Here is a 16,150-nt window from a genome sequence, read left to right as displayed (position 1 = left end):
CCATGGTCCACACCCTCACACAACCGCATCACAGTGCCAATGCATTGCTATCACTGAATGGGGAACATCAATTCATCTCCTTGACTGAGTGGGGAAAATTAGTGCAGCTCCTTGACAGCGTGGTTCCTATCCAACGCGACACTCTGCAACCAGGATTTAAGGTACTTTGGTTCAGCGGGCCTAATGGGGTCTCTGAAGCTGGCCTGTGCTCCATCATGACCCTTTGAACCTTTGACTTTGTCCCAGCATGACCAGATATCCCCGATTGGAACTTCTTGCTTTTAAAAGCTATTTTACATTTCAATTGTTAAAAATTCCTAAATCAAGTTCTACTTTTTTGATTTTGGTTGTTTTGTTTTATATAATAAGTAAAAGTTCAATTTTTCTAACCAGGTGTGGTATTCTTGTGTGTGGTGTTTGTACTGTTTTACTGTTTGAAATGTTTCACAAATACTTTATACATTGCCTCTTAAGTTAAGCCTGACTGCTCTGTGACAAGGTACCAAGGGGTGAGCACAGGTCTATTTAGGGTGTTCTTTTGACTTACCCAGACTAGGATTGTGGTTTGTGGTTGGAACTTTGCCAACCCCAAACCCAATTTCTAGCAGGTGGTAGTCACTGTAAGGACAAGTAAGAATTCATTTCTATGTGTTCTACTTTTAAATAGTATGAACTCTGTCTTATGGGCTACAAGGCTTACATAGGGGTGACTTATTAATATTTAAAATGGTTGCAGTGACTGGTATAATAGGTGCTTCAGTCCACTAGTGGTATTCATCTTACAGAACATGGGTAAACCTTACATCAACTATATAGGTATGTTAAATATGCCTCTTAGGAGTATGCAAATTCCACCATGTTAAAAGAGGAAGCATAGACACTTTACAGGATGAAATCTCTGTGGGTACACCATCCAAACGATGGTCATTTCCTACACTACTCAACTGATTTACTTTCAACTTACTGATTTGCTAGTGCTATAGCTGATTAATATATATTAGTAGTCCTTTAGAAATTCTGTCCCTCTGCTAATGATGCCAGAAATCTTGAACACAGACAAGTTACATCAGGGAAAACAGGATTGTTACTTTTCTCTACACACCAGCTTCTCCAGGTGTCCCATGCTAGCATATAGGCCCTGGGTTGTCTTTTTGCCTTAGGTTGCTCTGATATAAGTAGAAGCTGATTCCGAAAGGCCCGGCATGGCTGACACCACCCAGAAAGACTCAATGCCACCACAGTGAGCCAGCCCTCCAAATCCAACTTTTGAAACCTCACCATAGGGTCCCTCAACAGCTGAGGAAAGGTTGGAATATGAAATGTGCAATCAACTGACAGTACTAGGAGTGATGGGAACCTAGGCTGCACCCTCCACAATGGAGTAACCAATGTGGCCCTTTCTAACGGTCTACGGATCTGGGCTCATGAAATTATAATACATGTGGGAAGAGTATAAAGATTTCCCCTGGACCAATCTTGAAGAAAAGAATCCATTGCTATAGCTTTAGGATATGGCCTCTAACTGTAAAATGTTCCTAACAGAGCTATCATGTGAGACATAAAGCGGTTCACAATGTCTGGTACAGAGTTTGAAGTACTTGACGAGCCAGACAGTACTCACCTCTGTCATATGTAGTGCTTGAATACCAATCCACTACTGCATTGCTTGGTCTCAGGATACTCTGATACCAGAGTTATTTTCCTTCGTAGACAAATTTCCCAAAGGAACCTGGATAGAGCCACCCAAAGCTTAGATCTTGTCCCTACCAATCTGTTAATATATCTAACTCCTGTAATGTTGTCCACGCAATGAGGATCACACATTTTACCCTGTTTTTGCAAAGCACTGGACTGCAATTGAGCCAGCAAGAAGCTCTAAACAATGTATGTTTATTAAGGTTTCCTTCCTTGACTATTCTCCTCCAATCAAGTAACTACCACATTTTCTGCTCAACTCCCCAGACTGCCATCCGAATCTAGGACAAGATCTCAGAATATAGGGAAGATGTCCTGCCCATTCCATGCATCTAAATGACTTTGCCTCCAACTTATCTCCTCTTCTGGCTCCTGATCTAAAGGGATTGTATGTAAGACTGTTTGATTTTAGACCTCTAGGAATTTTTCTATCTTCAGACACTGGAGGGCTCCTGTAAAAAATCACCTAAAGTGAAAATGAGATCAGGCCCACCACCAGCCCTCCAGCTGGCAGAGAAAAATGTGATTTTGTGACTGTGTCATCCTCAACTCCCGTTTTATCCCCTTTAAATTTAATTCTGGCAACAAAAGAATCTCCTTTGTAGAACCCACCAGAATCTCCACGGGCCAGATCTACAAAACATTTGCACTAGGTTTGCCTCATAAAAGTGACAGAAAAAGTTTTTTGTTGGATTTACTTTCCAGCGTAAAACTTGTGCACAAAGTGCCCAAGTGCGTTGTGGCCCAACAGATGAGATGATGGACTCTTTTTCTGTAAATCAAGGGGTACGGCAGGGCTGCGTCCTTGCCCCAAGCCTCTTAACACTGTATGTTAATGATGTAATTTATTTCCTGAACCAAAGTGATGGGAATGTCCCTTGCCTGGCCAACATTAAGACCCCGCCTTAAATGTTTTTGGATGACACCATTTTAATACTAAAATCACCTATCGGCCTTCAGAAAATCTTGTGCCATTTTGAAAGTGTTTGATTTCAGAAGGGACTAGACACTAATGTGGCTAAAACTAAGTTTATGATTTTAAATTCCTGTAACTTTACCAGGTCCATTCCTAAGTTCATAGGGTACCCCTTAAAATGTGTACACACTTATTACCATGTTGGGTTGACCCTCAAAGAACATTTAGATTGGGGTAGCCATATAGAAAACACTTAGGCTTAAATTAATGCAATCTACTGGGACATTACTCATGGCACAAGGATGCTCCCAATTCCATCCAATTTCCAATAGCTCATATTTATAAGCAGCAAACTTTGAGAGCAACCCTTTATGGGGCTGAACTATGTGGGTACAAGCACATTACTAAATTGCAGGGTACTGAGAATCTCTTCTTATGCCAGCTCTTAGGGCTCCCAACCAGCATCCTATTGCTACAGCATAGGCCTGCTGTGGGTCTTAAACCGATGATGGAGGATGGGTATTAGGCCAATCCTTTACAGGAGGCGTATTTGTGCTTTGAGCTACATACTTATCTATGATCAGATACATCCAAATAGTTTGAAAAAGATGGGATGTGCAAAGCTGTGGACCGATCCTGAGGGACCCTCCAGGATTGGTAAATCCACTCTAAAAGGAAAGCATTGGCTGTTCAAAACCAATGAAATGTTGGCTCTTTCATTCCGGGGTACCTTCACTGATCAATTTCTTCAGTTAAAAGATGTTTTTAAATTAGAAGACTTTCTAGATGGAATTGACCCCCAGCAAGAAAGCTATATCTGCAGTTTAGCTACAGTACATTATTGATTGCAACATTTACTGTCAAATGGGCCAGTAGGGAGCCCACAGGTGGGAGTGATTGTCCTTGATATACTGCTGGCAAGGAAGCAGAAGGCCATATTTTGTTTTGTTTTTCTGTCCGACATATCTAAAGGGAAGGAGAAAATGGAGAATCCCTGCCTGCGGCTTTTAGGTTTTAGGGAGCACCAAGTAGCCCTCCATATTTTAAAAACTGATGTTAGACAATGTTTAGTTTTTGCTGTCTTTCACTTTCTGCTACATATGTGGAGGACTAGGCAAAGGCTCTATAAATAGAGGGTAAGCTTCTAAGTAGTACGCACTTTGGAAATGTTGTTTTATTATGATGGAGGGGTTTGCCTGCATTGATGCTGCGTCGTTTTTTACTATGTACTGGGTGGATTTCAGTTATTTTATTACATATTATTTATGTGGTGCTTATATGTTTAATGTGATTTTATCTTGCTTTTATGGCATATGGCAAAATAAAGCTTACTTGACTGACTGACTGGCAAAGAACAAATATTGCAAAGCAGCACATACAAAAAGCATTAATCTGCATCAGAAGGGCATTCTAAGGGCGGTACACCTGCATTCCCAGGGGTTTTGACGCACAGCTCTATCTACTAACAATAGTAGGCATGGTGCTGCACCAAAAAATAATGCCAATTCAAAGCAGGAGTTAAAAAGGAGAAATGTTTTTTCTTTTCTCTTTCATTTCCAATTTTGCATGTGTTGCACTGTACAGCACACATAAAAGTAAGACAAGTTTTCAAATTAGTCTAAGCATAGTCACAAACAACTATGCTGGACTATTGCATACCCCAATGAACATAAGATTAGTGGAGCACACCAAAAAATCCATATATCCACTATTTAAAGAACAAAAATGATCTTGTAAATCAAATTTACAGAAAACAAGCATAAATTAAATCAATAAAATATTTCTCATAATGGTGTTGATATTTCTATCATATAAAACAGACAAGACCAAAAAACAAATGAAGCAAAATATGTGAAGACACAACAACATCCAAACAATATAAATTTAAACAACATGGAATTATCACAAAGATAAAAAATGTAATACAAAAAATACATATATGGATACAAAACACAAGGAACATCAGCCGACGCGTGTTTCGTCCACACCGGACTTCATCAAGGCTGAGAAAATCACAATAACATACTATTATAATATATATATATATATATATATATATATATATATATATATATATATATACATACTTATATTTAAAAAGAATACATGCTTTAATCATTGTTATAAAAACTTTTTTTATATATTAGTAAAGAAAAAAATAAGCAGAGAAACCACATAATTACCAGAATAATGTGACCGCTCATAAAGTGTACAAACAAAAAAGAAAAGTTAGCCAACACCATATTTTCGCTATAACCCAGTATTGAATGTTATGTGAGAGAGAAATTACGTGACACACTCTGAGTAAAGCCCAATATCAGAATTCAAGAGCCACGCAAGTATTTGCTATGTACAGCATGCAGCCCCTGTGAGTCATTAGTTCGAAAATACTAACGTCCTTTTGGATCCTAACATAAACCGATAACACACCTAAATAAAAGTAATATCTGCTGAAAATGAGTACCTTTTGTCGTCCAATTAGCACTCGAACTTGTGCCCACCTTTGAAACTACCACAGAAAAGAGAGACTAATTTATCCCTCATTATTTGAAAAAACTGGGCATGTTGACATACGTTGTAATCTAGCCCATACTGACTTTTACCAACAAGAGCATCCATTTCTTAATATCTTCAAATTGCATCCCATATGGTATTAGTAGAAAATTCCTTTCATCTCTTCAATGCGAACTAGGGAACAACAGGAATCCCTTAAGACCTGTAACCATGCACATTCACTTACACAGGATATCGAGCACTTGCCTATGTTCCTCAATCATCAATTGACGAAAGGTACTCATTTTCAGCTCGCCCTTTGTCACACAATACAGCACAGCAACTTTGAGCGCTGTTCTGAGTTGCCTGGCATCTTTGTAAATCTGGCGCAAATAATTGCATCCTTTTTGAGGGCATCAACAGTGATATGAATCCCAATGACTGAATCAACTCTACAGCTACCTAAACTTGCTTAACTGACCTCTCCTGCCCCTGTGAAATGAACATGATAATGTCCAAGTACACCACCATCTCAGTTCCTGTGCTCTGAGGGACACAGTCAGAGCCTTCATCAACTTGGTAAAGCACTATGGAACAGAGGATATACTGAATGTAGGGGACTTGAATCTGAACATTTGTCCTTGACACAAAATTCCAACGTAATTTCTGTGTTTTTGACATATTGGTACTAGCAAGTAGGTGTCTTTCAAATCCAGGTGCATCCTTGAATCCCTTGGGAGAAAGATGTTCATAACATGCATATGATAGATTGCATGTTGAAATCTCAGAATAGAATGAATTGGTTGAGCTCACTTACATTTTTCACCGGCCAATATTTGTTGTTCTTTTGCACTAGGAAGATGTTTCTGACAAAACCGCTAGGGTGTAAGGAACACGATTCCAAAGCTTCCTTTTGCAAATGATCAGATATCAACCTTCCTCGGAAAAGGCAGAGGGTGCCCAGTCTGTACTAAGGTTACATGGATTCCATTTTAAACCCATTCACCATCTGTAAAGTCCATGGGTCTATTACTATTAAACCCTACTGCTGAACAAAAAGGGCCAGCCTGCCTCCTCCTGTAACAAGGGGAGAAGACACTACACCCACCTTGAGTTCCCCATCCCCTTGCTTGGCTTTTGCTGTTGACAAAGTCTCCTCCCTTTGATGGAAGAATTTTAACCTTAAGTATCCATACTGCCGGCAGATTGAGCCTGTAGAAAGCTCCTCTGCCAGTAAAATGACCCCCATAGTCACCATCCCTGTGGAAGATCTGTCCAAAAACACACAACAGCAATAGTCGTGTATTGTACAGACAGGCAAAGGTCTAAAGGTACCATCCAATATCTTTAATAAATGCATCCAAAACAGAGAACCTTGAGAAACGGTCCTTGTATCACAGCCTTCTAGCTCCCCACGTTTTGGATCAATACCCAACAATGGTTGCTTGTGTCTCTCAACTGAAAGCTCTGCATTTGCGTTCCCAAGAAAGCAGATCACGCTTTGGGCCCAACCAGAAATTACGTCTGGGTCCAACTGACTCCCCAAACTTCTTTGCCTCTTCAGCAGCACACAACATATTGGAAACAGGACCCAGGATAATCATGAACTAATCTTGGCATGAAGACCATTCCACAGCCTCACCTTCTCTATTGTGTTTGTTGCAAGGAAGATGTCTGTATTTACGTAAATGCCATTTAAAGGCACAACCCTTTTCAGTGTGATTGTTTTACATATATCCCCTAAACCATGTTCAAATGAAATATTTGGGGGATGGATTCCTTGTATTTTTGTGAATAAAATGGACCGTAGTGTTACTAATTAGGAGGATGAATTTTCTAAGAAAAAAGTTTGTGAATTTTGAGACAATTCAGTTTCTAATGATATACATAAAGCAGTCTGTTCATCATTTAGAATGGAGGCCACTGAAACAAACAATTTTGAGGGTCATTTTGACCCTGGCGGCCGGTGGCCGCCAGGGCCACCGACCACGGGAGCACCGCCGACAGGCTGGCGGTGCTCCAATGAGCATTCTGACCGCGGCGGTTCAGCCGTGGTCAGAAGCGGAAAGTCAGCGGTCTCCCGCTGACTTTCCGCTGCTCATTGGAATCCTCCATGGCTGCGGAGCGCGCTCCGCAGCCATGAGGATTCTGACCCCCCCTACCGCCATCCAGTTCATGGCGGGAAAGCCGCCATGAACAGGATGGCGGTAGGGGGGGTCGCGGGGCCCCTGGGGGCCCCTGCCGTGCCCATGCCAATGGCATGGGCACGGCAGGGGCCCCCGTAAGAGGGCCCCAAAATGTATTTCACTGTCTGCCTTGCAGACAGTGAAATACGCGACGGGTGCAGTAGCACCCGTCGCACCTTCCCACTCCGCCGGCTCGATTACGAGCCGGCATCCTCGTGGGAAGGTCGTTTTCCCCTGGGCTGGCGGGCGGTTTAACTGGAACCGCCCGCCAGCCCAGGGGAAAACTCGTAATACCCGCTGCGGTCTTTTGACCGCGGCGCGGTAATTTGGAGGGCGGGATCCTGGCGGGCGGCCTCCGCCGCCCGCCAGGGTCATAATGAGGCCCTTTGTGTTGATTGCTATTACAAGGGGCACAATTCAGAAACATAAACATAGGCCAAATTTCTAAGGGCCTGATTCACAAAGGTGAACTTAGACTTGTGTTCTAAACTTAAACCAAAAGTCCAAGTTTGCAACTTTGGGAATTCACAAAGAACATTCACGATTACTATCTTTATGTCTGCACTTGGGGCGGAACTCCTCAGTGAGTGAGCACGTATGGATAGCAATCTTAAATGCCCTTTATGAATTACCAGAGTTGCAAACTTAGTTTTCTGATCTAAGTTTAGAATAAAAGTCTAATTTTACCTTTGTGAATTGGACCCTAAGTTTAGACCTGAAGTCTAAGTTTGTACCTGCATGTATCTGACCGTGAAATAAAAATAGGCAAAACTCCCCAGTGCTGCTGCAATGTAAGTCTCTACATGTGAACCTTGAAACAGGAAAATTCAATGATAAATAAACAAACCAGCCCCATTGCATGGAAACGAAGTAACAGTTTCACACTCAAGCCTTAAAAGAAGGCTAACATGTGCAGTTAACCAAAAAAAGTGACATTTGTACACGAAGCCTTGATTGCAGGCACTAGTGTGAAGTTGCCCTAAAGACATTTTCAGTTTAATTTCCAAACAAACAGTAAACGTTCTACAGCAAAACACTATCCCATGCTAGCAAACAGTATTTTTGTAATGCACCTATTTCTAGCAGCAAGAAAAGAGGAAATGGTGTATTGACTACTGAATTTATAGGGGGGACGTCTTATGTTTGTGTTACTAACTTCCTGCCCAGGAGCAGAAGTATGGGTGTTGTAGTTTTGTTGAAGGTGATGTACAAAATAAAACAAGTAAAGAGACTTCATAATAGAACCTACTATCTTGTAGTATAATTCAGTTACATCAATGGTTGACATGCACACTTCAATTCTGGCCTTTTTACTATCAAGTTTAATATGTTTGCCAGTAGGTCACATAAATCATGAACAGCTTTCATGTCATCTCGAAACCTTGATAGGAAATGATCATGCATCCATAATTGAAACTCCAGTACGACACTTTTAGGCTCAGATTTCCCATGGTTTTTGCATCAGGCTTGAGTCACTTTTGTGGTGTAGCTTCAATGCAAAATCATGTGAGGCATTTTGTGTGGTTTAGTAAATGCAAAGGAACTCAAGGAAGAGCATTGTGCTGCTTTGTGCTACTTTGTGCCCTGTAAGAACTACAAGGATGGAGCATGGGTGTTCTCATGCATACACCTGTGGATGTTGATGCAAACTCAGATTCACAAAGACTTGTAAACATGGGTTTGCACCAAAATGGTGTGTCTACCTGACAGAGGTGCAACAAGGAGAAATATCTTTACTTCTCCTCGTTAGTTCCTCTTTCCATGTGTGCTGCAATCTGCAGAAAACATAGAAAGAGGAATGTGCCTCCTAGGATTGTTTTGAGCCAGAAGGTACTCCTTCCTATATAAAAGTAATCCTGACGGTAATGAAGACACGCTTCCAGCATGGTGCAAGGGTGCCTGCATTGGTGCCAGGAAGCCAGTGTTATTCCAAAACAGGAAGGGAACAAATGTTGCCGCACTCTCCATCCTATAGGAAGCCCATTAGAAGTTGCTTTAAAAACACAGTTGGAAATTGTAAGCCTGGAGAGACCGATTCCGGACAGATCCAGTCCATTATCATGTGCAGTTCCCTGATTCTGGGCAACTTCCTGCATACCTTTCCCTCTTCCTTTCATCATGCGCAAAGTGTGTGTGGATAAGTCTTTGTTTAGTAGGTATATTCTAGTTTCTGATAAAAAGCTTCCAGAGATATCACACCCCAGGACTGAGCATGGGATCGTTTGTGGCATTTTTTGAATACAAGATAATTCTACCCGTTACCTGTGAGTAGTGAAGAGCTCCCATGATCCTGGCCATGGGGACACTCAAGGATGAGAGGGATTCTCCAATGATTCCAGCCAGTGGTGGGTGTGTAGGACACCTGTATCCTGGAACTAGCCACGTGTTTCCTGAAAGTAGCTCCAGAACTCCAGCAGATGCTCTTCTCTCTGACATGCAGGAGTCCAAAATACGGAATCCAAGGGTGGTGTTTGGTAACAGGTGGGGATTTGAATTGATTTCTTCTGTGGCAAAAACCATGGCCAGGACATCTCTGTAGTATCGGATACTAAATCTATCAGATAAGAGTTATAATTGTTAATACTCCTTCATCTATATTTTAAAAGCATTAATGTGAAAACATTTCTAAATTCGCTGTAACTTAATTATTTTCTTTGTTTGTTTTTGTGTTGGGTTTGAGAACACCTGCACATGTGCAGATTGCTGGGTAGGATGAGATGGACAATTTGTTGTTTAGTTGACTACAGGCTCAACTGTTTCAGTTATATGTCTTAAATGGTTGTAGTCTTCTGTTTTTGATTTTGGTGACCTGGGCATGCAAGGATGGCAGCAACTCTGTGAAGCTGAATCCACTGCATGTTGGTTGCACATGAGGTGAGTTTGGTACGATTCTGGGAACTGTGCTTACCATGGGGTGTTTTTAAATTTGCCTAATTCTATACCTAACGCTTTGCTTGCACCTTGGCGATTTGTACTAAGGGCTCCGTATTGACAGTGGAGATTGCTGGGTTTATGGGAAGAGCGAGACAGGCAATTTGTTTTTTAATTGAATACAGGTTCGCAGGCGCGTGGTAGATGTCCTGGGCGGTGTTTGTCCAGTGTTTTTGATTATTGATGTTTCAGATGTACCAATAGATTTGTAATCCCCCAAAGGCAAGCCCGTCTGCACCCACCCTTAATTTACCTATACCAGGGGCCAGTCACACTGCAAGCTTTGGCACCTCTACCTGGGCTGAGACTAAGGAACTGCAATGGGCAGAGGCCACGTCATCCTGCGATACAGTCCTAGACATCCCCAAGGCCCAGATAGGGACAGTTCATCTCTTACACTTCCCTGTTCTCAGTGCCTGATTTGTTTAAAAAAAAAAGTTGTTGGGCCCAACGTACTTCACTTGAGGCCACTGCAGCTTGCACATTTTAGTGCTGCCAAGTGCCACTGGCACTGTTACCTTCTAAACATCACACTCCAAAAACTCCGACAATTTGTCACCAAAGCAATAAAGAATGCCATGGAAGGCAATTTATAGTGCGTTTTAAAATACTCTGGGCCGTATTTATACTTTTTTTAGCGCCGCATTTGCGCCGCTTTTTGACGCAAAGCAACGCAAACTTACAAAATCCAATTGTATTTTGTTAGTTTGCGCCGCTTTTGCGTCAAAAAGCGGCGCAAACGCGGCGCTAAAAAAGTATAAATACGGGCCTCTGTTAATGTGCTTTTCTCAAACATATATAGATATCAACACCACGTGGAGGCCTGCCAGAAAAAAAGTGCTGGTTGTGAGAAATTAGTGCTGGTGCCAAGCACTGGCAAAGGTAAACACCGGCACAAATAAAGCACTGCTTCTTTGTCCTACAGGTAAGAGACTTCCTGCAACAAGCCCCTCTTGTTTTAAGTGTGCCTTTTTAAATACCCACTCTTTACCTAAACACAATTTGGAAATCCTTGAACTGATTGAACAGCAGTTGTTTGATTTCCTTTTCTTCATTGAAACTTGGATTATGACAGTGCAGTCCCTGATATTATCACAGTGTTGCACAAAAGTTACAAAACCCTGTTGGGCAACCCTGGCTCAAGAAAAAAGGATGGGGGTGTGGTGGCCCTCTTTAAACAGTCTTCTAAGTTGTTCCCCTCCTGGTACCAAACCATAGTCTTGCGGAGTGTTTGTATTTTATTTTTATGTATTCCTAGTCCATTTCACATTCAAGGTGATGTTAATTTACGGATGAACACTCCTTGGAACACCCTTCAGCAAATGGATTTATGAATATGCTATCTCCCTGTAGTTTGATTAAATATATTTGGGTTAGAGCACATGGGAAAAGTCATATCTTGGACCAAATGTGGTCTCTTGACCTACATGTAACAGAGTTGCCGGTTCAGCCATGTATTTGTCAGATCATCTAAAGTTATCTTGGGTTATTGATAACTGTAGGTACTCAGGAAAACAACAAGTTGCTTCAAGTTCCTGAGATTGATTTTTCTTTCACACTTCCTCATTGGTTGCCCCAATGACGATGGTGGATCATGGATTGTCATTCCATAGGCGGCTGGAGATGCAGTAGAAAGGCACATTCTACTTTATAAATGTACCTCTATTAGGCATAGAGGCTAAACGCCTTGTTTCATTGCAGATTGAGACAGGTTAAATAAAACCTCAGATGGCTAGAACGTCAATGGTGCAATCTTCTCTGGGCGGATGGCTGAGTTTATTATAATTAAAGACATAAATAGCTTTAAATCCTCCATAAAGGGAACTAAATACCTTTTTAAAGCCAGCAAGATCACTCACTCCCAGAACACCCAGAACGCTGTGTGCCAGGCTATCAAGGAGCTTAAAGCTACATCTAAAGTTTTGCTAAATATTTCAACTCTGCATTGAGCTCTGTGAACACTTAAACCTTCTATTTTTTAGATAAGGCGCTGCCTATGACAAGGGATATTGACTCAACATCCACTCCTACTTCCTTGTCTCTCTAACAGTCACAGAAATCAAGACTTTTGAAGATGGTCAGATTTGGCACGCTGGACAGCGATCCCAGACCAGCAGTGGTTTTCTATCAAGTACCTCCTATGGTCTCACAGTCACTCTCTTGCCTTGTAAATGCTTCCTTAGAAAGGGTCCTTGTACAGCTGATTTTAAGAACACAACTATTATTCCCTACTGAAAAATGAGGCCTGGATCCAAATGTTTTGACCAATTCACTTGTTCCCGTATGGGGCAAAAGTGCTTGGAAAGCATGTGGCACAAGTGCTCAACTCTCATAGTTGCTTAACTCTTTAAATGTGATGCAAAAAGTACACAGTTCAATCTAGTCTCAAATATGGATAGAGATGGGGGCCATGTCAGCTCTTTGATTTGGTTGACTTTTCCGCTGCTTCAGATATGATTGATCATGTTGTTCACATTAAACTCTAATGAGTCTGTAAGTATTGGAGTCAAGCTGCTGCAGATGTTTCACTAATATTTGGTAACGCTTGCAACATTTAGTTCACAAAGAGCTTACAAGCCCCTATGGGGTATTACAAGGTTCTTCACTGTGTCACCTTTAATTTGGTATTTACACAGTAAGACTGGCAAATATACTGTTGAAGTTAGGAGTCACTGGCTTCATGTATGCAGATGACATGCAGATTTTACTGTGGTTGTGTAGCAAATCTGGCAATTCTTATTACTGTTCCAAGACAATTTATGCCCTTTACACCTAAGATCCAAAACAACTCTAATGAATTGCACAGGTGGTCTTAAATAGTGGTTGTTTTATCAAGCACTTTTGCACCTCTTGTGCACTCTCGGTTCACTGTGTCTCTTGCTTATGTGCCTGGAGATCCACGATGATGGTAAAAATGTTGAATGTAAATACATTTTAGCCACCAGTATTATTGTAGTATAGTGTAGCAAAACACCTGTCTGCAAGAAGTAATGTTAACAATACTTTAGCATTTACATTGGGGGCTTAGGACCTTCCAGAGAGGATTATTATTCATTTCTAACCTCATGCTATTGGCTGTTTGATTAATCATTTTATCTCCTATGCACTGATTGCAAGGAAAGTACAAACAGTCATCATAAATTAAAGTCTTTGGATAAGATTTATTGTTTGCCGGACAAGATACTCCTTTGCCAATGTTATGCAGTACCCTGTCTGCCAAACCCTGGGCCTGCCCTCCTCGTTTAAAGTTGGGCCGAAAGTACAGTCCTCGTTGGCTTACTAAACAGAATACTTCTTTCAATAGGCGGGCAGAGTAGAGCCAATTTGATTAAGGGCTTTACTCTGATCGCCCTCTTTATAGTGGATATTGTAAAGTCCTTTAAATCTCAAGAAGTATAAGGGACATAACAAAAACAATAAGGACACCCACACCCGGTGAGGAATATCCCAAGTGGTGAGAGCTGTTAGATTTTTGTTTTTCTAAAACATACTATCACTTTGGGAGTTTGCTTTAGAAAAATGAAATAATTTTGAAAAGTTTGATTGTTGTCCATCCTGGCCGATGCTGCTGTCTTTTAAACTGTGTCCACAGGTCAGGCAAAGAACTCTAAATTTGGCAGGTGGAGGTCTCCCAGGATGGTGTAGGTATGGTCCTCTGTGTTCGCAATAAAGCAAACTCATACACTAAAACCTAAAAAAGTCCCTTTTTTTCTTCCCTCTTCCATGCATTGAATATGAAATCTACCTTTTTAGTTTTGTTTTCCCATTCCAACATGATTGTTAATGTATGGATTCACGATAATGAATGATTTAGTCAGGACTCATATGCTAGCCTCACTTTGAAATGGTTGCTCTATTGAGTTGTCCCCCAAGAAAGGAGAGATGCCTTCTGTGATTTCGCTGTGATCTCTTGAGATTTTTAAAAATCTCACTGTGATTTTATGAGACTTCAGGAGGTGGACATCTTGGATATCTGAATCGTATCCTGTGTGTCTGCATTGTGCCAGTCACACTGGCACATTTTCTTTATCTAACCTTGACAGCTGGCAGGATTCATTATGTTTGGATAAATAAGTGTCTCCTCACTAATAATGCATGGGCCAGATTGCGTCGTAATTTTAGAAGGACAATTCACCGCAGGTCAAACACCAACTCACTCTCGACACTGGTGTTTGCAGTGACACCTTTTTGTATGAGGGGGTGCCCCCCATGTTCCCACTCTAATTCCCACTCTGACACTCAGCCATAATTGGCATTTTGAAATGAGTCTCTTCTCTGAACTGCAGACCCTAGTGAGCACTCCTACTGGCTTAACCCCACCCTCAGACTGTGTGTACCTTTGTTCTGTGCCCAGTAGCTCTGCTGGGACATGCTCAATTGTTACCTTGTAGGAAGTCAGGCGGGGGCACTGAGCGTGTGCTCCTTTTTTGTAATGATACATTCCTATTCCCATATATTTAAAAAATTAAGCTGATCAGTGAGTTAAACTGTGTTTCCGTCCCTCAAAAGTTCAGCATTTCTTGGCACTGTGTAGCTTTCCTTCTTATGATTTTTTAAATATTTCTAGGTTGACGATGCCAAGGTTTCTTAGCTTCGTGTTGTCACATGTAATCTTGGGTATGGCTCCAACAAATACTGGTTGTTGAAGAGGAATTACTTTATACCTTACACCATTGGGATGGTGGTTCCCTTCAATGTACAGAGATAAACCTTGGGCCACTAGACATTGCTACATTTGAAAGGTGAAGCCCAATGAAGATGGTGGAGGTAATGTCCTCTGCCTCCCGATGGTCACTACTCTGTCCGCCAAACTCAACATCAAGCCACTCATTTTTAAGACAGAGTAATATGTAGAAAAGGCTTTATAATAAAAAATCTAATTAATCTACCTAGTAATTCTTCTCATGAACTATCCAAAAATATATTGTTAGCTTATGATGAAAGGCGCTGATGTTGGACCTGAAATAGGTTTTAAACATTTTTATCATTTTTTCAATCAAAAAATCCAGGACCCACATCTTAACATTGGTGCAGAATTGAGTTAATAACCTGTCACCATTTGATTTGGTATCCCCACTGAATATGACAAGTTTAGTATCATGGGTACCTCCATCCGGGTGTAAGTTAGATACTTTGGTAGTCATTACAACTTTTCCAAGACTGCCGAACCCACTGCCACCAACAGACCGCCAAATTGTTAGTTAGGTAGGATTTCTGCCCATTTATGGGTGGAGATCTGCCACCTCCGGCCTGGCCGACATGGGAATTGAGGCGGTTCCACCACCAGCACCACCTCACCCGCAAGACTCTGCCCACTGTATTACAATACATCATACGGCGTGGCGGAGTCCTGTCGGCAGTGTGATGCTAGTGGTGGAAAACGCCAGACCCATCCCCTCCAGCATGACCACCTCGCCGGAAAAGGTAAGTTGGTCGTCCGAAAGGAGGTATGGGGGGTGTTAGGTACATGTGTGTGGTCTGGGTACATGTATGTGTGCAAATTGGGGTGTCTGGGTGTGTGCATGAATGTGAATGGGGTGTCTGGGTGCGTGAAGGGATGCAGTCCGACCGCCCTGGCCGTACAGGCGGCGTTTCATGGTTTGGGTTCGGACAAACTGCTGAAGTCATAATATGGCGGTCTTCACCACCGGCCTGGTGGCGGACCGACCACCACCCCTGCCATGGCGGTCAGGTAACCACCAAAAACAGAATGACCACCTATATCTGCTGTTCTAGCACAACAAAATATAAGGTTGTTTTCAGAGAACATTTGTTTTACTAAATACCACACAGTATATCAATAGCGGTACCTCTATAAATACAGTAATAACTAAATTGATCAGTAATTGTTACTTCAGTAAAGTATCAGGGGTAGAAAACCTGACAGCATGCGCTCTATGACCTAAGAAAACATCATAGGACTTACCCG

The 16,150-nt window shown here is 41.7% G+C and overlaps 1 protein-coding gene across 1 annotated transcript in view; it reads right to left on the bottom strand.

Moving 5' to 3' along the window:
- LOC138249295 (extracellular calcium-sensing receptor-like) overlaps positions 1 to 16,150 on the bottom strand; it is a 66,820-nt gene that overhangs the window by 47,567 nt on the left and 3,103 nt on the right. Inside the window, exon 3 of the mRNA XM_069203252.1 lies at positions 9,553 to 9,844. Coding sequence (XP_069059353.1) covers positions 9,553 to 9,844 — 292 coding nt within the window. The remainder of the gene's footprint in view (positions 1 to 9,552; positions 9,845 to 16,150) is intronic.

Source organism: Pleurodeles waltl, chromosome 8, assembly GCF_031143425.1.
Source record: "Pleurodeles waltl isolate 20211129_DDA chromosome 8, aPleWal1.hap1.20221129, whole genome shotgun sequence".
In the NCBI taxonomy this organism is placed as follows: Eukaryota; Metazoa; Chordata; class Amphibia; order Caudata; family Salamandridae; genus Pleurodeles; species Pleurodeles waltl.
This window is presented reverse-complemented; position numbering and strand designations above follow the sequence as displayed.